Source organism: Siphateles boraxobius, unplaced genomic scaffold (assembly GCF_051911475.1).
Source record: "Siphateles boraxobius isolate OS27281-9 unplaced genomic scaffold, OSU_SipBor_1 368, whole genome shotgun sequence".
Lineage (NCBI taxonomy): Eukaryota > Metazoa > Chordata > Actinopteri > Cypriniformes > Leuciscidae > Siphateles > Siphateles boraxobius.
The window spans coordinates 62,067-87,991 of NW_027508995.1; the positions used below are offsets into that span (position 1 = coordinate 62,067).

The 25,925-nt window shown below is 34.3% G+C and overlaps 1 protein-coding gene across 3 annotated transcripts in view; it reads right to left on the minus strand.

Moving 5' to 3' along the window:
- LOC143702926 (eIF-2-alpha kinase GCN2-like) overlaps positions 1-25,925 on the minus strand; it is an 82,887-nt gene that overhangs the window by 46,942 nt on the left and 10,020 nt on the right. For 2 of the 3 annotated variants that reach the window (XM_077196851.1, XM_077196853.1), the window contains 15 exons: positions 25,430-25,560; positions 24,084-24,184; positions 22,963-23,120; positions 12,248-12,783; positions 10,980-11,095; positions 10,150-10,304; positions 8,911-9,350; positions 6,904-6,976; positions 5,254-5,340; positions 5,060-5,182; positions 3,740-3,844; positions 3,494-3,557; positions 1,452-1,531; positions 1,263-1,364; positions 337-387 (listed from right to left, as the gene is read on the minus strand). In XM_077196851.1, the coding sequence (XP_077052966.1) occupies positions 337-387; positions 1,263-1,364; positions 1,452-1,531; positions 3,494-3,557; positions 3,740-3,844; positions 5,060-5,182; positions 5,254-5,340; positions 6,904-6,976; positions 8,911-9,350; positions 10,150-10,304; positions 10,980-11,095; positions 12,248-12,783; positions 22,963-23,120; positions 24,084-24,184; positions 25,430-25,560 (2,322 nt within the window). The remainder of the gene's footprint in view (positions 1-336; positions 388-1,262; positions 1,365-1,451; positions 1,532-3,493; positions 3,558-3,739; positions 3,845-5,059; positions 5,183-5,253; positions 5,341-6,903; positions 6,977-8,910; positions 9,351-10,149; positions 10,305-10,979; positions 11,096-12,247; positions 12,784-22,962; positions 23,121-24,083; positions 24,185-25,429; positions 25,561-25,925) is intronic. The other variant, XM_077196852.1, reaches the window with a different exon arrangement.

Here is a 25,925-nt window from a genome sequence, read left to right on the forward strand (position 1 = left end):
TATTCGCGTCTACGGCGCCGCGCCCTACGCCTCATTCGCGCCGCAGGAATTTTTTACGCGCGTAACGCGTCTTTGCATTGACTTAACATTGAAATCACTCGCGCCTGACGCGCTATTCGCGTCCGGTGTGAACGCACCATTACAGTTATTCAGGTAAACACGGTACTTTAGGCATATTTACCGCAATAACTTTAAAGAAACTGTAAGTCATTTATAGAAGTGTAATTGACAATATGCCAGAGCTGACTCGGTCGCTGACCGAATCTCATGTACCGGTACTGGAACTGGGACCGGTTCAAATGTGACCGACATGAGGATGTGTCACATGATGCGCACCTGCCGCCCGCTTTCATACTCAGAAAAGTCCTCAGGGAAGTTAATCGACTCCTGCAGGAAGAACGAGTGATTATGAGACATTTGAAGCAATTCTACGGGAAATTACAGTGTCCATTACATGGCAAATGTGTACAGAAGTCTGCAATTATTATGATTATTTTACTGTTTTTGAAAGAGACTCTTCAAGGCCGCTTTTATCTGATCAAAAAACAGTAAAAAAAGTGAAATATTATTAGAATTTTAAACAGGTGTTTTCTATGTGAATATATAGTAAAGTGTAACTTATTTCAGCATCATTACTCCAGTCTTCAGTGTCATGTGATCCTTCAGAAATCAGTGTAATATGATGATTATTATTATCAGTGTTGAAAATTTTCAGATTCCTGTGGAAACGGATTCGTTTACTTTTCAGGATTTTTTGAATATAAAGTTATAAAGAACAGAATTTATTTGAAATAGAATCTTTTGTAACATTATTAATGTCTTTACTGTTACTTCTGATACATGGATGAATAAAAGTACTACTTTTGTTTATTTTTTTAATCTTTCCACAAAAATATGAAGCAGTAAAACTGTTTTCAACATTAAAAATAATCAGGAATATGTGACACTGAAGACTGGAGTAATGATGCTGAAAATTCACAGGAATAAATTACACTTTACTATATATTCACATAGAAAACAGATGATTTACATTATAATAATATTTCACAATATTACTGGTTTTGTTTTGTATTTTTAATCAAATAAATGCAGCTTTGATGAGCAGAAGAGACTACTTTTAACAGATTTGTACAGCGTCATTACAGAATAAAACTCAAAAAAACTAAATTCAATAAAGAGTCACTGAAAAAAATTTAAACCTATTTCTATATTTCACAAACTAAAACACTATCAGTCTAATATTGTCTGAGAGTTTGACTCACTTTCCTGAGTTGGCTGAGCACAAATATGCGTTCTGATGCGGTGGTCATGGGTCTGTAGGACATCTCGAACAAGATGATGCCCAGACTGAACAGATCCACTTTCTACACACACACACACACACACAGTCAGCAATAAAACACGTCTGAATTGAATTACGAATGGAGTAAAACATGGCGGTTCTTCAATACCTGGTTGTACGTGGCTTTAGTGTTTCCCTGAACCTCCGGACCGACATAAAGAGCCGTGCCGACCATTCCAGTCATGTTATCTGGCAAACAGTTATACAGTCACATATTTCACAATATACACTGAATATTAAAGAGCTCGAAGCTTCATTTTTTACCAAGTTGACAAACTTAGGAGTGCATCAACGGTCAAACAAAAATGTATCAAATAATGTGATTTTTCTTAATAAAGGGATACAAGTAGACACTTACAAGCTAAATTATTTAATTTATTAGACTGCAAAAAATACACTTCATTTTTAAATATTTCTACTTTAAACTGTATGTATGTATGCAATGCGTATATTTATGGACTCCTATTTAATGGTTAAATTAAATGTTAGTAACCAAAAAGCACCTCTAATAAACTGAAATCATGAAACTTATAGAATTTAACAATGTTACAGAGTTTAACAAATTAAAGTCCCATTTATTTATTATTGCATTTTCTTAATATATATATATATTTTTTTTTTTTATTCTGCGTTTGACTGTTTTTATGTTTTTATTGTTTTTATCTGTTCACCTGTAGCACTTTGAGATGTGTCCTTCACATGTAAAGTGCAATATTAATTAAATGTATCATTATTATTATCATTAATGTATTGAAGTTTAAAGGCCATTGCACACTGAGTCCGAAATTCGCATCCGAAATTTTCGCACATTATTAAAAAAATCGATCTCACGTTAAGTCAATCAGGCTTGCACACTGCCTCCGAAACTTTCGTCCGTCATAAAAAAAAATTCGGATCAGGTACGATTTTCTGCGTTTTACGCTTCCGTAGCGAGCAGTTTGAATTGTGTTTTGACAATTCAGAGCCACCGAATCCCGAATACGGAAAAACGCATACATTTTCGTTGTATGATCGATTTTTTTTAATAACGTGCTAAAATTTCGGATGCGAATTTCGGACTCAGTGTGCAATGGCCTTAACAAAAAACACTTTTTAGGGCCCTATAAAATCTGTTATTATTTTATTTTTTTCTGTTTTAATTTTTGTGGACTCTGATTTAATTGTTAAAATAAATGTTAGTAATAAAAAATATGTCTCATTAATTGAAATCATGAAACTTGTACAGTTATCAGCAATTTAAATGCTTTTTAAAGAGTTTAAATTCCAATTTATTTTCCTCAAATTCCATGTTTTGCAATTACATTTTTCTGGATGCCATTTGAATGGTTTAATAAAATTTGAATAACCAACTGAATTCATAAAACTTTAACAACTTAATTTATCAATTTGTTTTACAATTTGGCGTCCCCTCTTCCTTTCTTCCTCCTTGTAGTATTGTTAATCCTACAAAATAATGTCAATAACCACTATACATATATTTTTATTCTTTTTGCGGGTGTTTTTGCTTCACTCTTACCTTTACAACCTTTTTGTACTGAATAAATGTATCTGCTTATTGCACGGTATTCATCTGGACTTTCATCTGGACTTCTGGTTCTTTGTACAGCACACAATCATGTGTGTCATCTTTTATAAATGTCAAATTTAAATGTTAGACCCCTGTACCCCTAGACCATCTCGGGGGTCGTAACTGCCCTTTACATTTTTTTATTTTTCAGAAAAACGCTAAAAGAAATTAAGAAATTCTGGATTTATGATTTAATACAGATATAATATATATAATATATATATATATATATATATATATATATATATATATATATATATATATATATATATATATCAAGAGTTTTGGCTGAATTAAACAGCAGATATAGTTTAATGTGCAACCAAAATACCAATAATAACCAAATAATTTTTAACAAGCCTGAAATACACTGGGACTCTTATTTTGAAATGTCTATGACTTTTGCTCCTAAATACATTTGACAGGTCACACACATCTATTTTTACATCCACATGCTTTCACTGTAAAGCTCTTATTATCTGTTTGATGAACAATTCCTACAAATGTCACTAAAATGATAGCATTATTTGCATTATGGAGAACACATGATCCTGTGGTCCCAGTATTTGATCAGGTGTTTTTACCTGTTGGATCTTGTTTCGGGACGAACCCTGAGCTGTTTTCCTCCAGCTCCAGTTTCCCTGCAGCCTGAAACACATGACACATGTCACACTGAACTCATTTAACTTACGTTTGCCAATCAGAAAACAATACAGACTCATGAATAATGCATGAATGAATAAAATGTAATATTGAAGATGGACAGTAAGGGAACATGCATCAATCTACGGCACACATGCAGTAAACGCCGCACAAAACGCATGCAATACCACATTAGCGGGGTGATCCGTGGCCAGGCCGAAGTCTCCGATCTTCACATGATCCTGAGAGTCCAGGAAGATGTTGACAGGCTTCAGGTCTCTGTGGATCATTCCCTGTAAACACACATTATATATGATTTCTGCAGACACGATCACACAATCCAGTCAGAAAAATGGCATTTACTGTATAAACGCAAAGGAATTTGGCCAGTTTTGTATATTAATAAATCAAAAGTGGGGCTGTACACTTAATGAAATCACGATATGAATATAAACTGTAAAAAAAAGACTTTTGATAACATTTCAAAATATTAAATAAATTGTTAACGTTTTATGCCTTCATTTGATTACCACTGTTTTTGATTACAAAAAATCTGGATTAAATCATAAAGAAATAATAAAACACAGAACACAGAATTTTGGAAAAAGAAAACATATTTCATAGGGCCCTATTATTGTAAATAAATAAATATATATATATATATATATATATATATATATATATATATATATATATATAATTAAGTTGTTAAAGTTTTATGAATTCATTTCAAACTTTTTCGAGCCCTATGAAATTATTTCATTTTCCAAATTCAGTTTTTCATTTATAATTTTTCTGGATTCCTTTTTTTTCTTACATTTTCATTATTTTGGACTAATTTTAATTATTAGTAATAAAAAACTTCTAATTTATTGAAATCATAAAACTTATACAATTGAACAATTTATAAAAAATAAAAAAAAATGTTATATATATATAAATAATTGAGTTGTTACATTTTTATGAATTAAATTAATTAGACATTCTTTTTTTTTATTAAATTTTATTTCACATTTAAAATGGAATACAGAAAAATAAAAAGGAAAAAAATAAAACAAATTTGGGAAAAATAAAACTAAATTTGAGAAAAAATAAAACGCATTTCATAGGGCCTTAAAAAAATGTATTCAACTTTTTTAAGAAATTGTTAAATTGTATAAGTTTAATGATATATTACTAACACTTCATTTAACCATTAAATCAGAGTCCAAAAAAAATGGAAGGGAAAAAAACAGAATCCAGAAAAAATAAAAAGTAAAACGGAATTTTGAGAAAAATAAAATAGGGCTTGAGAAAAAAAAAATATATATATTTATAATTTTTTATCTAAAAAAAAAAAAAAAAGTTAATGTGCAACAATAAAAATTCTATGACAAATTTGTTTTTGTTAAATTGTTACCAAACCCTAACCCATGATTTCAATTAATTCGAAGTGTTTTTCATTACTAACAGAAAAATGAATAAATAAATAAATAAAGGTGAGGTTGACGTGTGTTGATGATGTTCACCTGCTCATGGATGTACGAGAGACCGTCCAGAATCTCCCTGAAGAGCCTCCAGAGGCGACTGATGTCCTGATACAAGCCCTGATCGATCGTGTCCCGCAGCGTGCTTCTCTCACAGTACTCCATCTGAAGACAGAACACCACAGGTAAACACTGGGGCCGCAGGGGGCAGGGGTCAGGGGTCAGGGGTCACGCACCTGTATGTACAGGTAATGCGCTATCAGGAGCGGTTTCTCCGAGTCCGAGCTCTCCGACGGATCCGCTGCTTTCCGACTGCTGGGATCCTGCGGAGAAAAACATCACAAACACACACAGAATATAATACACTGATCATGTGATCAATTTAATGTGGAAAAACTGTATACAAACAGGAATCCCAATGTTTCTTCTCCATTCTTCAATGTCAGTTGGGAATAAAGATAAAAGCATTACGGTATGACAGACATCTTGATGTATATAAATAAAAATTTACTTGAAAAAAAATATTTGAACATGTCAAAACAACCAAATAATCAAAGCAAGTGGATTTATTGTAAATAAACACCAGGCATTTGACAAAAATTAAGACAAAATGCATTGTTACTTTGTGTTTGTGAAACTACAGATAAATGCTTATACAGTAGTTAACTCTTTAAAGCCTACTGAATCATATATTGTTAGTAATATTTCAATCATGCGTATTAAATATGATCATTGGGCTTTTGAGGAAGGTTTCATTTTTCCTCTCTCAATCATTGTATTGCATTGCATTATGTTTTAAAACTACAGAGCTTTGATCATAAAACTAAGAATTTAAATATCATCTTACTAAGACATTATTGGCAGATATTGATATTTATATGCATTTTAGGCAAGTATCTGCTATACTGTTATAAAGATCTCATTGATTTACATTACAAAAATCAGAATTATATCACTTTTTTCCATATAAATATCAGCATCTGCAGCAAACTGCATTTTTTGTTTCCTCCATATTCTCACTATATCAGACTATATGAGCCATAAAAGCCTGATCGATCAAATATTTCTGACTATTAATTCATATGTAGGTTTTACAGGGTTAACGTGTCGAACTGCATTAATCAATGAAATTTAGTGCTCTTCGTGTGTCCGAAAGTGATTTTTTTTATTTTTATGAAATTAATGTACTATATTTTAGTTTGATAATGTTTTTTATTTCATACTTTGTATTTTTATGGGATTTTATGGTACTAAATTATATTGACGCTGTATTTATAATCCATTTATTCACTTTTTGAGCATAGACCTGAAAATTAAACTTAAACTTTCGTAAATCTTAAATGCTTTAGAGCAACAGACTGAAGCTTGATGTCTTTTCAAAGACGACACGTGGCAGATTATTGCTGAAGTGAAATAAAGTTTTAAAAGGAGCACTTATAAAAAAGTTAGAGAATTTTACATTTATTGTTATGAAAAGTGTGCAGAAATACTATTTGAAATTTGTATATGTAATATATATTTTCAAAAACATGTTTTACTTTAAAACTGTGAGAAAATCAAAGCCATAAATCTAAACAAGTTGTTTTAAAAATGTGAGGCTGATATCTCAAAAAATTATCTTTCAGTGAGATGTTGTTCTGCTGCAGTACCAAACGCTTCCACTAGAGGAAACTCGTCTCTCATTCATTTCCAATGCGTCACTCCTGACCGCGAGGAGCACAAGTGTGACTACTTTCTTCAGGAACATTTAACTTGTTCGAATCATGTCCGTGATTTCATTTTGTGTGTTCACACAGCAAGTACCAAGTTTCGTACCATTACAATAAAGTAAAGAATTTAAAAAAAAACTGTCGAACTGCATTAATCAATGAGATTTAATGACTGACCTGTAGGAAACTGTCTCTGCTGACGTCAGCGTTATCAAAGATGACGTCGCTCTCAGAGTCGCTGTCAGGAGGGCTGTGTGTCGAAACAGACCGGGTCAGAAACACAAACACTCAGTATTAGTAGAGGTGTGACGGGACGCTTCTCACGAGAACGAGACCAGATTTCTGCACAATATTTTATAGAAATCCTCCATGACAAAATTCATGACTGGAAAAATAGTCTGCAGGTGATTTGTGAAATGTTTTAACTAATAATCTTGTAATGAATGTCATTTCAGTTCTACTTTATGAGTATGAATTATCAAATGCATTGAAATACAAAAATATACAAGCACTGAAAAAGGTTTTGCCACAAACTCAAGTGACTACATGAATTATGAGGCAGTGTGTGATCTTCTAATCAAACTCCTTTCCACAAACTGAACATAGAAATCAAATCTTTAAAAATATTATAAAAAATCTTAAATAAGAAAAGTATTTTATTTTAAAAAAAATAAAGTTTTTATTTTATTTTTTAAAAGTTCTCATTAAAGCTACAATATGTAAGATATTTTGTAATAAAATATCCAAAAAACACTTGCACAGTGTGATACATTTCCCGTTCATGTTCACTTGTCGCCTGTCAATGACATAAAATCGCGTAATCCCTGGTTTACGCTAGTACTGCCATAGTAACCATGGCGACAGACGTGGACAACTGCGTTACGTCTAGCGGCGCGCTCACGCTGTTGTTGTTGTTCAAACATTATGGATCATGGCAAGCAGATTTTAGGACAAAAGCAGAACTAAAACGAGGATCAATATCAGCGTGGCGTTTTCGAGATAACGAGAGCTAGAGTCCGCGACTAACTTCGACTCGACAGAGCATTTACTTTATTAGACAGTGAGCAAATGTACTGTTATATAGCTCAACATGATGAAATGTTAGAATATCCATAAACATTATTAGATCCATCCGTTCTGACCAGTTCCATAATTCTGCTTATGCGTCAACAACCTATGCCTTTGTTATTGTAAGAAGTTAGCGACCCCTAGCGGCGAAAAAAATTACATATTGTAGCTTTAAGTGCAAACAATAAGTGCAAGTGCAACCATAATTAAAGTACTCTCTCTATATTCAACGTTCAAACAGAGACCAGAGCAACAACTGCACAGTTCAGAGATATGTCTGATATCGGGAGACAGACTATTGTATGAAGCCTTATTTGTGCGTGTTTTACTTTCACTTTTCACTGTTTTCGACTGTAACTCGTGCTGGATGAGCAGAGCAGATGTTTACAATAGTTTATAACGGTTTTATTTTTATAAAAACGGCAAAACGACAGTGCTGCGGTGTATACCGTAATGTAATGTGAATGTAGCTGTGGCGTATTCTATGCTAATTTCACCCTCAAGGCCAATTTATACCTCTGCGTCGAGTGTCCGTCGTAGGCGACGCCGTCGTGAGCATTTATACTTCTGCGTTATGTCTGTGTTACTCTGCAGTTACAGCGCTGAAACGCTAGTTGGCGGGGGAGGGTTTTAACATTCCACTGTGTTTAAATTCCTCGCGGCTGTTTTGAGTTTAGGCTACTACAAGCAATGGCGACTGAAAGTGAGCGGATCATGTTGGAGTTGGAGCTTATCGCATGTTTCTTAACTGAATTTTCACTGAACTTCTGAATTTAAAAATGGCTGGCGGTGCAGAAGAACACGCCGGAAATGCGTAGGAGGAGACGAGATGCTACCAAGCTGACCAATCACAGATCTTGTGGTCCGGGTTGTCATGGAGGTGCGCGTCAGGCTACGGCGTATGGTACAACGTCTGTGCGTATGCTACACCGTACCTACTGCGCGCACCTGACGTAGATGTATAAATTGGCCTTCACACTCCGTCATGGCGATATCGCGAGACAGCTTTTCACTCGACGTCACAATTTAGTCTCATGAGATCTTGTGGCACAAGATCTCGTCACACCCATAAATATTAGTGCACAACACATGATGATTGGACAGCAGAAATCTCACAGGAATGAGGGGCAGAACACGTCCTCTTCATCATCATCATCATCATCGTCGTCGTCGTCTTCCTCGTTGTCGGCAGCACTACATTTAGTGCTGCTGGATCTCTCTATCGATGTGCTCCACTCCACAGAGCTAGCGAGAGCCGGCGGCGGCGCCTCGTCCTCGATGTTGTCCATCAGACCCAGCTCGTTGCGGCGGGATCGAGCCGCGGGTGGAGAGCGTCTCTCAGGGCTGACGAATGCCTCGGAGTCGTCACTGTTCAGCTCACCGGTCCACGCCGTCTCGTGCCGCTCGATCCACGCGTTATAGTAGCGCACGATGTTCTCGTGGTTGAGTCGCGACAGCAGCGTAACCTCACCTTTGATCCGCCGGAACTGCTTGCTAGCCGGGTTCACCTGGATCCGCTTCACCGCGTAATAGCATCCATCCAACTTATTCTGGACCTGAATGGGGAAAACACGGCGAGGAAAGAAAATATGAGCATTTATAAACCTGTCGTCGAATAAACAGAAACTTTAAGGTTTCCGACTAAATAAAACATTTGAAAGTAAAGAAATCGAGATATGAATATTAGCATTGCCATTTTAGTATTCAGCTGTTATAGTATTATTATACACTTTTTTATTGTGCTGTACAATATATATATAATTTTATATAAATAGATATAAATAGAGATATTTATAGTGATGTATAAAATATATTTGTAGTAATTTTTATAGTAAAAAAAAGTGAATATTTATAAAAATGATACATGCATATACAAATATCATATATATATATGATTATTTGTATATGCATGTATAAAAATAAAAAATAAATATATTATAATATATTTCTATAATATAATATATTTGTATAATAATTATACAAATTATTATTATTATTATTATATGTTAAAGATTTATAATTTCGCAATTCTAAATAATTTTTACTTTCTATGCAGATGTACACGACTAAAACAATCACGCCGATCAATCTGAAAGATTAATACTTTCCAAACTGAGCTATTCAAATCATCATCTGGTAAAAATGTCTGTAGTTTTTCATTTCACAATATATACTGCATAAAAAATAAATATTACAATGTCAGTTTTTCCCAATATCGCGCAGCGTTAATACTATAACTGAAGACATCACGAACTCCAGGCTTTTTCCACACATCACATGATGTAGAATTAGCATCTGCATTAATAACAAATCTCCCAAAAAAAGTGTCAAAAATAAAAGCAGGACATCCCTGACCTTGATTACGGCACCGAACGCTCCCTTTCCCAGCAGCTGCAGCTCTGAGAACTCGTTGTAGTATCTGGAGAACTGCTTCTGCACCTCCGTACTGAAGGGGGCGCTGAGGAGGAGACTGCGCGGCACAACCGTGGAGGCGAAGTCAACGCCGGTGTCTGAGGGACAGAAACATGGACATTACCGACACGTGTTGAGAAGAGCCGTCCTTGGCTTGAGCCTAAAATGTAAATTATACTACTACTTTTTTTTCATTTTCATTTCATTTTGATAATATTTTTTCTATTTTTTAATGCAATTTGTTTGGGAGATTTTTATTTTTTATTGTATTTACCTTTAAATTATTACATTTGATCAATAAATAATAAATAAATAGTAATTTAAGCACATTCCTCACATTCTTTCAACTTAAATTCAAAATAATTTCATGCATTACCCATTTAATTCAGCTCTAAATATCTTACATCGGGAGACTTTGATCTTTTCTGGAAAAATAATTATATAAGATGATATTTCATGACTCTAGATGGCCTAATATCTCTATATGGAGTAAATGAGCTGTTCTGCTGGGTCATAAAGTCAGTTTCTATTGAGTGTGCATTCAGATACACATGTAGACATTATAAAATCATTTTTTGGTATCAAGTTTTAGCATTTTTAGGTTTTTTTCATTCATTCCTAAGGGGGTTAAATTGAGGGAAGGGTTTGTCACTTTTTTAAATTTCAACTATAAAACTCCTCGAATCCATTCTTTTTGCGTGTGTGTGTGTGTGTGTGTGTGTGTGTGTGTGTGTGTGTGTGTGTGTGTGTGTGTGTGTGTGTGTGTGTTTCACCCTCTGGACTGGACTCCTGACACGGCAACACACTCCTGGGTGACGGAGGTCTCAGGAACGGATGATCCAGAAGCTGGTGAGCGTGCCAGCGATCAGCGTCATTAAGACACACACACCTACAAATATACATAAATATATTTTGTTATATAAGCAAACAAATTATCTATAAGGTTTTACTGCACAAACATATTCATGAAAGCAGTCTAGAGCGTGGGGATATGTGTTTAATTTAGTTTAATAAATACATGCGCTGCGTGTTTCAGAGTGAAGTACACACTGTGTTCATTTACACTCACGATCCGTGTTTTCAGCGTCTCAGAGAGGCTCAGTTCACAGTAAAGCTTTTATTTAATGTTATTAATATCATTATTATTATTATATAGCCAGCCATATTGATATACAGTATATAATCACAAATTTCTGATCCTACAAACAAGCACAGCAAACCTGGATATTTCTTTTTAAATCGTGCAGCCTTACTAAACACTTAGCTTTAAAATGTTAATTTTACATTTTTCTGATAATTTAAAAACAAAAATAAAAAAAAACTTAAAATAAAATGTTTATTAGTATAAAAAAAACTGAAAACCGTGAAAATGCAAACGTGTTAAATTATTGCAATATTACCTTCAGGAGGAGTTGTAATGTAAAACAATAATAATTACTTTTATATTATTATTAAATACTATTTTTTTTATGTTAAGCGTTTTCTTATAACGGCTTTCTATGGGAGGAAAACGCTTAATGTGTAATTAAACGCGTTGCGTTCAGATTCTGGGCTCATCTGATTTTTTTTATACATAGTATGGTTTATTAATATGATGTGTACCGAGTTTGGTCTTTCAATATCACTGTCTTAGTACAGTAAGCCACGTTAAGCGTTTTTCACGTTAAGCGTTTTAGAATGTCCCCTTCTCGGGACCACGTTGGTTGACACTGACAGCGGCAAAAGCGACACACGCGCTTTTCACTTGTAAAACTCAAGGGTGTATGGGTAATGTAGTCTCTGCTCTCGGTGGGACGAATCAGGAAGCGTGCATTGTGAAGGGTGCTCTGAAAAGCGGCAGCGCAGCCAAAGGATTAAAACAGATGTGCAAATGAGCGTACCGGTACGCTAAAAGCACGTTCTGGGTGCACGGAGAGGTGGCGGTACGCTCAAGAGCTATATTTGGAAGTGGCGGTACTGAGTACCGGCGCGTACCGGCCCACTTAAAGCACTGGGGACTAGCCACAGTGAATCTCACTCATCAGTGGACAGTCACACGCACCTGTCGAGGAAGTCGTGCAGGTCCGCGGGCAGCATCTCCGGCACCGCGACGGGATATTCCTCGACCTCGCGACCCTGCGCGAGCGCTAACATTAGCAGCCCGAAAGCCCACACGTCTCCTTTCTTCCCGGCCCGCGTGGGCATCGCCTCCTCGCAGAAGCGCACGCGCCCCTGCTGGAAGATGTCGTCGTCACACACGTCGGCGAGGCGTTTGGCCAGACTGTAGTCTGCGAGCCGGACGTCCCCGCGAGCGTCCAGCAGAACACAGGACGGGTTCAGGTGCTTGTGGACCACCGAGTTGCTGTGCAGGTACTCGAGCGCGGCGGTTAGCTGGGCCGCGTGATGCCGGAGCTGATCCACCGGTACCGGAGAGCCACTCGAGAGCTTCTGCGCCAGACTCGACCCGGGAACGTGTTCGGCTAGCAGGTCCACCACCAGACCGTCGTCGCGCTCGCTGAAGCTCAGCGCCTGATAGTGCACCAGATTCGGGTGCTTCAGCTTCAGCAGCGAGTTCAGCTCGCTCTCGGCACCGTGGATCTGGGGCAAAACAGAGTGTGTTTAGCATGACCTTAAAAAACTCCTGATCTAAAGGCTTCTATTTAAAGGAGTAGTTCACTTTAAAATGAAAATTAGCCCATGATTTACTCGCCCTCATCATAGGTGTACATGACTTTCTTCTTTCAGACGAATACAATCACAGTTTTATTAATAATCACCCTGATGCTTCCAACATTTATAATGGCAGTTTCTGTTTTGAAGCACTTTTATGATGGACGGATGCATTTTTATGATGAATAGATGTACTTTTACGATCGATAGATGCACTTTTATTATTGACGGATAGATGCACTTTTATGATGGATAGATGCACTTTTATTATTGACGGATAGATGCACTTTTATGATGGATAGATGCACTTTTATTATTGACGGATAGATGCACTTTTATGATTGATGGATGCACTTTTATGATGGATAGATGCACTTTTATGACGGATAGATGCACTTTTATGATGGATAGATGCACTTTTATTATTGACGGATAGATGCACTTTTATGATGGATAGATGCACTTTTATGATGGATAGATGCACTTTTATGACGGATAGATGCACTTTTATGACGGATAAATGCACTTTTATGACGGATAGATGCACTTTTATGATGGATAGATGCACTTTTATGACGGATAAAGGCACTTTTATGACGGATAGATGCACTTTTATTATTGACGGATAGATGCACTTTTATGATGGATAGATGCACTTTTATGACGGATAGATGCACTTTTATTATTGACGGATAGATGCACTTTTATGATGGATAGATGCACTTTTATGATGGACAGATGCACTTATTATTGACGGATAGATGCACTTTTATGATGGATAGATGCACTTTTATTATTGACGGATAGATGCACTTTTATGATGGACAGATGCACTTTTATGATGATAGATGCACTTTTATGATGGATAGATGCACTTTTATTATTGACGGATAGATGCACTTTTATGATGGATAGATGCACTTTTATGATGGACAGATGCACTTATTATTGACGGATAGATGCACTTTTATGATGGATAGATGCACTTTTATTATTGACGGATAGATGCACTTTTATGATGGATAGATGCACTTTTATGATGATAGATGCACTTTTATGATGGATAGATGCACTTTTATTATTGACGGATAGATGCACTTTTATGATGGATAGATGCACTTTTATTATTGACGGATAGATGCACTTTTATGATGGATAGATGCACTTTTATTATTGACGGATAGATGCACTTTTATGATGGATAGATGCACTTTTATTATTGACGGATAGATGCACTTTTATGATGGATAGATGCACTTTTATTATTGACGGATAGATGCACTTTTATTATTGACGGATAGATGCACTTTTATGATTGATGGATAGATGCACTTTTATGATGGATAGATGCACTTTTATGACGGATAGATGCACTTTTATGATGGATAGATACACTTTTATGATGGATAGATGCACTTTTATGATTGATGGATAGATCCACTTTTATGATTGATGGATAGATGCACTTTTATGATGGATAGATGCAATTTTATGACGGATAGATGCACATTTATTATTGACGGATAGATGCACTTTTATGATGGATAGATGCACTTTTATGATTGATGGATAGATGCACTTTTATGACGGATAGATGCACTTTTATGATGGATAGATGCACTTTCATGATGGATAGATGCACTTTTATGATGGACAGATGCACTTTTATGACGGATAGATGCACATTTATTATTGACGGATAGATGCACTTTTATGATGAATAGATGCACTTTTATGATTGATGGATAGATGCACTTTTATGATTGATAGATGCACTTTTATGATGGATAGATGCACTTTTATGATGACAGATGCACTTTTATGATTGATGGATGCACTTTTATGATGGATAGATGCACTTTTATGATGGATAGATGCACTTTTATGATGGATAGATGCACTTTTATGATTGATGGATAGATGCACTTTTATGATTGATGGATGCACTTTTATGATGGATAGATGCACTTTTATGATGGATGGTTGCACTTTTATGATGGATAGATGCACTTTTATGATGGATAGATGCACTTTTATGATTGATAGATGCACTTTTATGATTGATGGATAGATGCACTTTTATGATTGATGGATAGATGCACTTTTATGATGGATAGATGCACTATTATGATGACAGATGCACTTTTATGATGGATAGATGCACTTTTATGATGGATGGATGCACTTTTATGATGGATAGATGCACTTTTATGATGGATAGATGCACTTTTATGATGACAGATGCACTTTTATGATTGATGGATAGATGCACTTTTATGATTGATGGATAGATGCACTTTTATGATTGATAGATGCACTTTTATGATGACAGATGCACTTTTATGATTGATGGATAGATGCACTTTTATGATTGATGGATGGATAGATGCACTTTTATGATGGATAGATGCACTTTTATGATGACAGATGCACTTTTATGATGGATAGATGCACTTTTATGATGGATAGATGCACTTTTATGATGGATAGATGCACTTTTATTATTGACGGATAGATGCACTTTTATGATGGATAGATGCACTTTTATGATGGATAGATGCACTTTTATTATTGACGGATAGATGCACTTTTATGATGGATAGATGCACTTTTATGATGGATAGATGCACTTTTATTATTGACGGATAGATGCACTTTTATTATTGACGGATAGATGCACTTTTATGACGGATAGATGCACTTTTATGACGGATAAATGCACTTTTATGACGGATAGATGCACTTTTATTATTGACGGATAGATGCACTTTTATGATGGATAGATGCACTTTTATGATGGATAGATGCACTTTTATTATTGACGGATAGATGCACTTTTATGACGGATAGATGCACTTTTATGACGGATAGATGCACTTTTATGACGGATAGATGCACTTTTATTATTGACGGATAGATGCACTTTTATGATGGATGGATAGATGCACTTTTATGATGGATGGATAGATGCACTTTTATGATTGATGGATAGATGCACTTTTATGATTGACGGATAGATGCACTTTTATGATGGATAGATGCACTTTTATGATTGATGGATAGATGCACTTTTATGATTGATGGATAGATGCACTTTTATGATGGATAGATGCACTTTTATGATTGATGGATAGATGCACTTTTATGATTGATGGATAGATGCACTTTTATGATTGATGGATAGATGCACTTTTATGATTGACGGATAGATGCACTTTTATGATGGATGGATAGATGCACTTTTATGATTGATGGATAGATGCACTTTTATGATGGATGGATAGATGCACTTTTATGATTGATGGATAGATGCACTTTTATGATGGATGGATAGATGCACTTTTATGATTGATGGATAGATGCACTTTTATGATTGATGGATAGATGCACTTTTATGATGGATAGATGCACTTTTATGATTGATGGATAGATGCACTTTTATGATTGATGGATAGATGCACTTTTATGATTGATGGATAGATGCACTTTTATGATGATAGATGCACTTTTATGATTGATGGATAGATGCACTTTTATGATGGATAGATGCACTTTTATGATGGATAGATGCACTTTTATGATGGACAGATGCACTTTTATGATGGATAGATGCACTTTTATGATGGATAGATGCACTTTTATGATGGATAGATGCACTTTTATGATTGATGGATAGATGCACTTTTATGATTGATGGATAGATGCACTTTTATGATTGATGGATAGATGCACTTTTATGATTGATGGATAGATGCACTTTTATGATTGATGGATAGATGCACTTTTATGATTGATGGATAGATGCACTTTTATGATTGATGGATAGATGCACTTTTATGATTGATGGATAGATGCACATTTATGATGACAGATGCACTTTTATGATTGATGGATAGATGCACTTTTATGATTGATGGATGGATAGATGCACTTTTATGATGGATAGATGCACTTTTATGATGGATAGATGCACTTTTATGATGACAGATGCACTTTTATGATGGATAGATGCACTTTTATGATGGATAGATGCACTTTTATTATTGACGGATAGATGCACTTTTTTGATGGATAGATGCACTTTTATGATGGATAGATGCACTTTTATTATTGACGGATAGATGCACTTTTATGATGGATAGATGCACTTTTATGATGGATAGATGCACTTTTATTATTGACGGATAGATGCACTTTTATTATTGACGGATAGATGCACTTTTATGACGGATAGATGCACTTTTATGACGGATAAATGCACTTTTATGACGGATAGATGCACTTTTATTATTGACGGATAGATGCACTTTTATGATGGATAGATGCACTTTTATGATGGATAGATGCACTTTTATTATTGACGGATAGATGCACTTTTATTATTGACGGATAGATGCACTTTTATGACGGATAGATGCACTTTTATGACGGATAAATGCACTTTTATGACGGATAGATGCACTTTTATTATTGACGGATAGATGCACTTTTATGATGGATGGATAGATGCACTTTTATGATTGATGGATAGATGCACTTTTATGATTGACGGATAGATGCACTTTTATGATGGATAGATGCACTTTTATGATTGATGGATAGATGCACTTTTATGATTGATGGATAGATGCACTTTTATGATGGATAGATGCACTTTTATGATTGATGGATAGATGCACTTTTATGATTGATGGATAGATGCACTTTTATGATTGATGGATAGATGCACTTTTATGATGGATGGATAGATGCACTTTTATGATGGATGGATAGATGCACTTTTATGATTGATGGATAGATGCACTTTTATGATTGATGGATAGATGCACTTTTATGATGGATAGATGCACTTTTATGATTGATGGATAGATGCACTTTTATGATTGATGGATAGATGCACTTTTATGATTGATGGATAGATGCACTTTTATGATTGATGGATAGATGCACTTTTATGATTGATGGATAGATGCACTTTTATGATTGATGGATAGATGCACTTTTATGATTGATGGATAGATGCACATTTATGATGATAGATGCACTTTTATGATTGATGGATAGATGCACTTTTATGATGGATAGATGCACTTTTATGATGGATAGATGCACTTTTATGATGGATAGATGCACTTTTATGATGGACAGATGCACTTTTATGATGGATAGATGCACTTTTATGATGGATAGATGCACTTTTATGATGGATAGATGCACTTTTATGATTGATGGATAGATGCACTTTTATGATTGATGGATAGATGCACTTTTATGATTGATGGATAGATGCACTTTTATGATTGATGGATAGATGCACTTTTATGATTGATGGATAGATGCACTTTTATGATTGATGGATAGATGCACATTTATGATGATAGATGCACTTTTATGATTGATGGATAGATGCACTTTTATGATGGATAGATGCACTTTTATGATGGCTGGATGCACTTTTATGATTGACGGATAGATGCACTTTTATGATTGATGGATAGATGCACTTTTATGATGGATAGATGCACTTTTATGACTGATAGATGCACTTTTATGATTGATGGATAGATGCACTTTTATGATGGATAGATGCACTTTTATGATTGATGGATAGATCCACTTTTATGATTGATGGATAGATGCAATTTTATGACGGATAGATGCACATTTATTATTGACGGATAGATGCACTTTTATGATGGATAGATGCACTTTTATGATTGATGGATAGATGCACTTTTATGATGGATAGATGCACTTTTATGATGGATAGATGCACTTTCATGATGGACAGATGCACTTTTATGATTGATGGATAGATGCACTTTTATGATTGATGGATAGATGCACTTTTATGATTGATGGATAGATGCACTTTTATGATTGATGGATAGATGCACTTTTATGATTGATGGATAGATGCACTTTTATGATTGATGGATAGATGCACTTTTATGATTGATGGATAGATGCACTTTTATGATTGATGGATAGATGCACATTTATGATGATAGATGCACTTTTATGATTGATGGATAGATGCACTTTTATGATGGATAGATGCACTTTTATGATTGACGGATAGATGCACTTTTATGATTGATGGATAGATGCACTTTTATGATTGATGGATAGATGCACTTTTATGATGATAGATGCACTTTTATGATTGATGGATAGATGCACTTTTATGATGGATAGATGCACTTTTATGATGGATAGATGCACTTTTATGATTGATGGATAGATGCACTTTTATGATGATAGATGCACTTTTATGATTGATGGATAGATGCACTTTTATGATGGATAGATGCACTTTTATGATTGATGGATAGATCCACTTTTATGATTGATGGATAGATGCACTTTTATGATGGATAGATGCACTTTTATGATTGATGGATAGATGCACTTTTATGATGATAGATGCACTTTTATGATTGATGGATAGATGCACTTTTATGATGGATAGATGCACTTTTATGATGGATAGATGCACTTTTATGATTGATGGATAGATGCACTTTTATGATGGATAGATGCACTTTTATGATTGATGGATAGATGCACTTTTATGATGATAGATGCACTTTTATGATTGATGGATAGATGCACTTTTATGATGGATAGATGCACTTTTATGATGGATAGATGCACTTTTATGATTGATGGATAGATGCACTTTTATGATGATAGATGCACTTTTATGATTGATGGATAGATGCACTTTTATGATGGATAGATGCACTTTTATGATGGATAGATGCACTTTTATGATTGATGGATAGATGCACTTTTATGATGGATAGATGCACTTTTATGATTGATGGATAGATGCACTTTTATGATGATAGATGCACTTTTATGATTGATGGATAGATGCACTTTTATGATGGATAGATGCACTTTTATGATGGATAGATGCACTTTTATGATTGATGGATAGATGCACTTTTATGATGGATAGATGCACTTTTATGATTGATGGATAGATCCACTTTTATGATTGATGGATAGATGCACTTTTATGATGGATAGATGCACTTTTATGATTGATGGATAGATCCACTTTTATGATGGATAGATGCACTTTTATGATGGATAGATGCACTTTTATGATTGATGGATAGATGCACTTTTATGATGGATAGATGCACTTTTATGATTGATGGATAGATCCACTTTTATGATTGATGGATAGATGCACTTTTATGATGGATAGATGCAATTTTATGACGGATAGATGCACATTTATTATTGACGGATAGATGCACTTTTATGATGGATGGATAGATGCACTTTTATGATTGATGGATAGATGCACTTTTATGATTGATGGATAGATGCACTTTTATGATGGATAGATGCACTTTTATGATGGATAGATGCACTTTTATGATTGATGGATAGATGCACTTTTATGATGATAGATGCACTTTTATGATTGATGGATAGATGCACTTTTATGATGGATAGATGCACTTTTATGATGGATAGATGCACTTTTATGATTGATGGATAGATGCACTTTTATGATGGATAGATGCACTTTTATGATTGATGGATAGATGCACTTTTATGATGATAGATGCACTTTTATGATTGATGGATAGATGCACTTTTATGATGGATAGATGCACTTTTATGATGGATAGATGCACTTTTATGATTGATGGATAGATGCACTTTTATGATGATAGATGCACTTTTATGATTGATGGATAGATGCACTTTTATGATGGATAGATGCACTTTTATGATGGATAGATGCACTTTTATGATTGATGGATAGATCCACTTTTATGATTGATGGATAGATGCACTTTTATGATGGATAGATGCAATTTTATGACGGATAGATGCACATTTATTATTGACGGATAGATGCACTTTTATGATGGATAGATGCACTTTTATGATTGATGGATAGATGCACTTTTATGATGGATAGATGCACTTTTATGATGGATAGATGCACTTTTATGACGGATAGATGCACTTTCATGATGGATAGATGCACTTTTATGATGGACAGATGCACTTTTATGACGGATAGATGCACATTTATTATTGACGGATAGATGCACTTTTATGATGAATAGATGCACTTTTATGATTGATGGATAGATGCACTTTTATGATTGATAGATGCACTTTTATGATGGATAGATGCACTTTTATGATGACAGATGCACTTTTATGATTGATGGATGCACTTTTATGATGGATAGATGCACTTTTATGATGGATAGATGCACTTTTATGATTGATGGATAGATGCACTTTTATGATTGATGGATAGATGCACTTTTATGATTGATGGATGCACTTTTATGATGGATAGATGCACTTTTATGATGGATAGATGCACTTTTATGATGGATAGATGCACTTTTATGATGGATGGATAGATGCACTTTTATGATGGATAGATGCACTTTTATGATGGATAGATGCACTTTTATGATTGATGGATAGATGCACTTTTATGATTGATGGATGCACTTTTATGATGGATAGATGCACTTTTATGATGGATAGATGCACTTTTATGATTGATAGATGCACTTTTATGATTGATGGATAGATGCACTTTTATGATTGATGGATAGATGCACTTTTATGATGGATAGATGCACTATTATGATGACAGATGCACTTTTATGATGGATAGATGCACTTTTATGATGGATGGATGCACTTTTATGATGGATAGATGCACTTTTATGATGGATAGATGCACGTTTATGATGGATAGATGCACTTTTATGATGACAGATGCACTTTTATGATTGATGGATAGATGCACTTTTATGATTGATGGATGGATAGATGCACTTTTATGATGGATAGATGCACTTTTATGATGGATAGATGCACTTTTATGATGACAGATGCACTTTTATGATGGATAGATGCACTTTTATGATGGATAGATGCAATTTTATGATTGATGGATAGATGCACTTTTATGATGGATAGATGCACTTTTATGATTGATGGATAGATGCACTTTTATGATGGATAGATGCACTTTTATGATTGATGGATGCACTTTTATGATTGACGGATAGATGCACTTTTATGACGGATAGATGCACTTTTATGATTGATGAATAGATGCACTTTTATGATTGATGGATGCACTTTTATGATTGATGGATGCACTTTAATGATTGACGGATAGATGCACTTTTATGATGGACAGATACACTTTTATGATGGATAGATTCACTTTTATGATGGACAGATACACTTTTATGATGAATAGATGCACTTTTATGATGTACAGATGCACTTTTATGATGTATAGATGCACTTTTATGATGGATAGATGCACTTTTTATTATGGATAGATTGCTGAGTATTTTCTCCTTAAAACTGCAGTGAACCAAAGACAGTCTCTAAAACAATCTTTGAAATCGCTGGTGTTTCTGACGTCACAAACTACCTTGTAACCAATCAGATCAACGTGTGATCGTCAACGAGTGGATCTCTGAGTGAGTGAGTGAGTGAGTGGAGGCGGGGCTCATTTGCATGTTCATAGAACCTCGCATACTAAATGAGCCAAGGGTGTCGAGTTACAAGATTTTTTTTTTCAAGAAAATAACGTTTAAATATTAATTTTGGTGATCACAGATGAGTTTTAACGGATACAATTATTAACAACGTTGGGACATAAAATTTAAAAGCATGAAATTAGACAGATAAATTGTTCCAACATAAGAATTTCTTTATAAAACTAACATTTTACATCAGATAGTGACTCTTGACTGGTAGTGTTCATATTATTCAAAATAAAAGTTCAATAGTTTAATGATTGAAAATAAGGATATTAAGTCAATCATAAATATTATTGAATTTTTTTTGTAAATGTCATTGTAATGTAAAATAATAATAAAAGTGATTATTTTTCTTAAATACACTTTTTTTGCCAGAAAAGAGTTATTTCTTATTAAGTTTTTATTTCTTATTAGTATTACCATTATTGTAACTTGCATGACAGATTAAATTGCGCCAACATACAAATTTCATTATAAAACTAACATTTTACATCAGTTAGTGAACAAATGCAAACTTTCCGTGAGATTTCTGTGTATTTTCTACCTGTTTTTTGCACTTCTCTATCCGGTCCCTCTCCTGGCCGGTGAAGAACTTCCCGATGGTCTTGTTCCAGCGCAGGATCCACTCGTACACCACGGAGAAATCCCCAGTGCTGGAGTTAAACGCGTAATACACACTTCGTCCCAGTCGCTCGCTCTCACCTGAGACAGAGAGAACACACACACACTTCATCCCAATCCTCAATTGCACTCGATTTTACGATTAGCATATAATAATGATTTAATAATTGTACTTAAAACATTATTATATGTAAAATATACTGATTATTAATTACATTAAAATCAGAATTATTAACAATAATTCTAAATAAAATGTAATTAACAATCAATTTATTTTATATATAATAATGTTTTATTGATAATAATTCTACTTAATATTTGTAAATTAAATCCTATTAATAATTGATTTACTTTACATATAATAATTTTAAATAATTCGCTGTAATAATTTTATTTTAATTAATTATCAGAATATTTGACACAATGTTTTATTAACAATAATTATACTTAATTATAAATTGATTGGATTTAATAATTAATTAATACTATTTATTATAATTATTAATTAATAATAATCAGTATATTTTACATATAATACAATCAATTTATTTTATATATAATAATGTTTTATTGATTATAATTCTACTTAATTATAAATTAAATCCTATTAATAATTGATTTATTCAATAAATCAATTTATTTTACATAATAATAATGTTTTAATAATTGTATTTAATAATTGTAAATTAAACTTGTTTTAATTAATCATTTGAATATGTTACATACATGTAATTAACAATCAATTTATTTTATATATAATGTTTTATTGATGATAATTCTACTGAATAAGTCTAAATTAAATCCTATTAATAATTGATTTATTTTGCATATAATAATGTTTTCATAATTCGACTTAATAATTGTAAATTAAACATATTTATTTTACGTTTAATAATAAAAAATAATTTAATACTAAATTAAATGTAATTAATAATCTATATATGATTGTACATATAATAATGATTTAATAGCTGTCCTTAATTCTGATTTAAATGTAATTAATGATCGGATGCTGAGCGTCGGCTGATATCCCAGAATCCTCACCGATGCACTTCCCTCGGTGAACTATGACCTCTCCGAGGAAACTGTTGCTGAAGTGAAGCACTTCTTGCTGACGCTGATTCTCCTCGGTGTACGTGTCTCGTCTAGGCAGAGCAGAACAATATATATATATATACACGTTTACATGCACAACTTTTCTTTCAATCCGATCTGAATCTTAATGTAGCGTTTACATGAACGCTAAGTGTGTGATCGGTCGATGTGTGTGTTTATATGTACATCATGCACCAATGCTACATTTTTCTAAATGTCATAATCATTTGTTAACAAACAAGTATTCGTTACTTCAATGAGGTCATTGTTTATGCATTAAATTATTACATTGTTTAAATTCATACATTTCTAGCTGACTGTGATTTGTATATGTACATTTCTGAAATGCATAACTTGCATCGCGCTATACAAATAAACGTGAATTGAATTTGTCACAAGCTTTAAATCGGAATATGTTGTTTGACATGCGCACACTGCACGAATATACACAGTTTCTGTTTTCTGCGCATAATAACTATTCTCCTACATTGGTTCTTTATTTGTTTTAATCAGCAGACTTAATATTTATCAATTTCTGGTCATAATTTGGAGAATATGAACCGTTTCAAGAAGAATTATAGGATGACACGACACTCATTTATGTGATATGTGTGACCCACAGAACCAGTCGCACGGATTTATTTGTGGCAATAGCCAACACTACATCATATGGGTCAAAATTATAGATCTTTCTTTTATGCCAAAAATTATTAGGATCATGTTCCGTGTGTGTGTGTGTGTGTGTGTGTGTATGTGTGTGTGCTCAGACCTGTGTGTGTGTGTGTGTGGACCTGTGTGTGTGTGTGTGTGTGTGTGTGTGTGTGTGTGTGTGTGTGTGTGTGTGTGCTCCGACCTGTGTGTGTGTGTGTGTGTGTGTGTGTGTGTGAGAGAGAGTGTGTGAGAGAGTGTGTGTGTGAGTGTGTGAGTGTGTGTGTGTGAGTGTGTGTGTGTGTGTGTGTGTGTGTGTGTGTGTGTGTGTGTGTGTGTGTGTGTGTGTGTGTGTGTGTGTGTGTGTGTGTGTGTGTGTGTGTGTGTGTGTGCTCCGACCTGTGTGTGTGTGTGTGGACCTGTGTGTGTGCGTGTGTGGACCTGTGTGTGTGTGTGTGTGTGTGTGTTTGTGTGTGTGTGTGTGTGTGTGTGTGTGTGCTCCGACCTGTGTGTGTGCTCCGACCTGTGTGTGTGTGTGTGTGTGTGTGTGTGTGGACCTGTGTGTGTGTGTGTGTGTGCTCCGACCTGTGTGTGTGTGTGTGTGTGTGTGTGTGTGTGTGTGTGTGTGTGTGTGTGTGTGTGTGGACCTGTGTCTGCTGCTTGATGTGGTTCTGCGTCTGTTTGTCAGCACTTTCTTTGCTTCGCACGGCTCCACCGGTGACCCTGATGACGTGTGTGTTTCTAACGGTTGTTCAGCGACGACACTCTCCAAACGCTCCTGAAACACAATCCAGAACCAACATGAGTCACACACACGCCTGTCACAATCATGAGGTCTACGAATCATATGGGATATAATCATAAAAAAATATAATAAATTATGTCCATATGGTTTACTTCAATGCTTTGATTAATTAATTAATTAAATACTTAATTGATTATATAAAATATATAAAAATAATTAGTTACATTTATATAATGAATTATTTAAATAAAATAAAAATATATAATATACATTAATATTATAATATAATATACATAACAAAATAAAAAATATATAATATACTTCAATATTGTGAAAATGAACGAATGAATAATAATAATTATATACTTAATTCAAATAATATAATATAATACTACTTA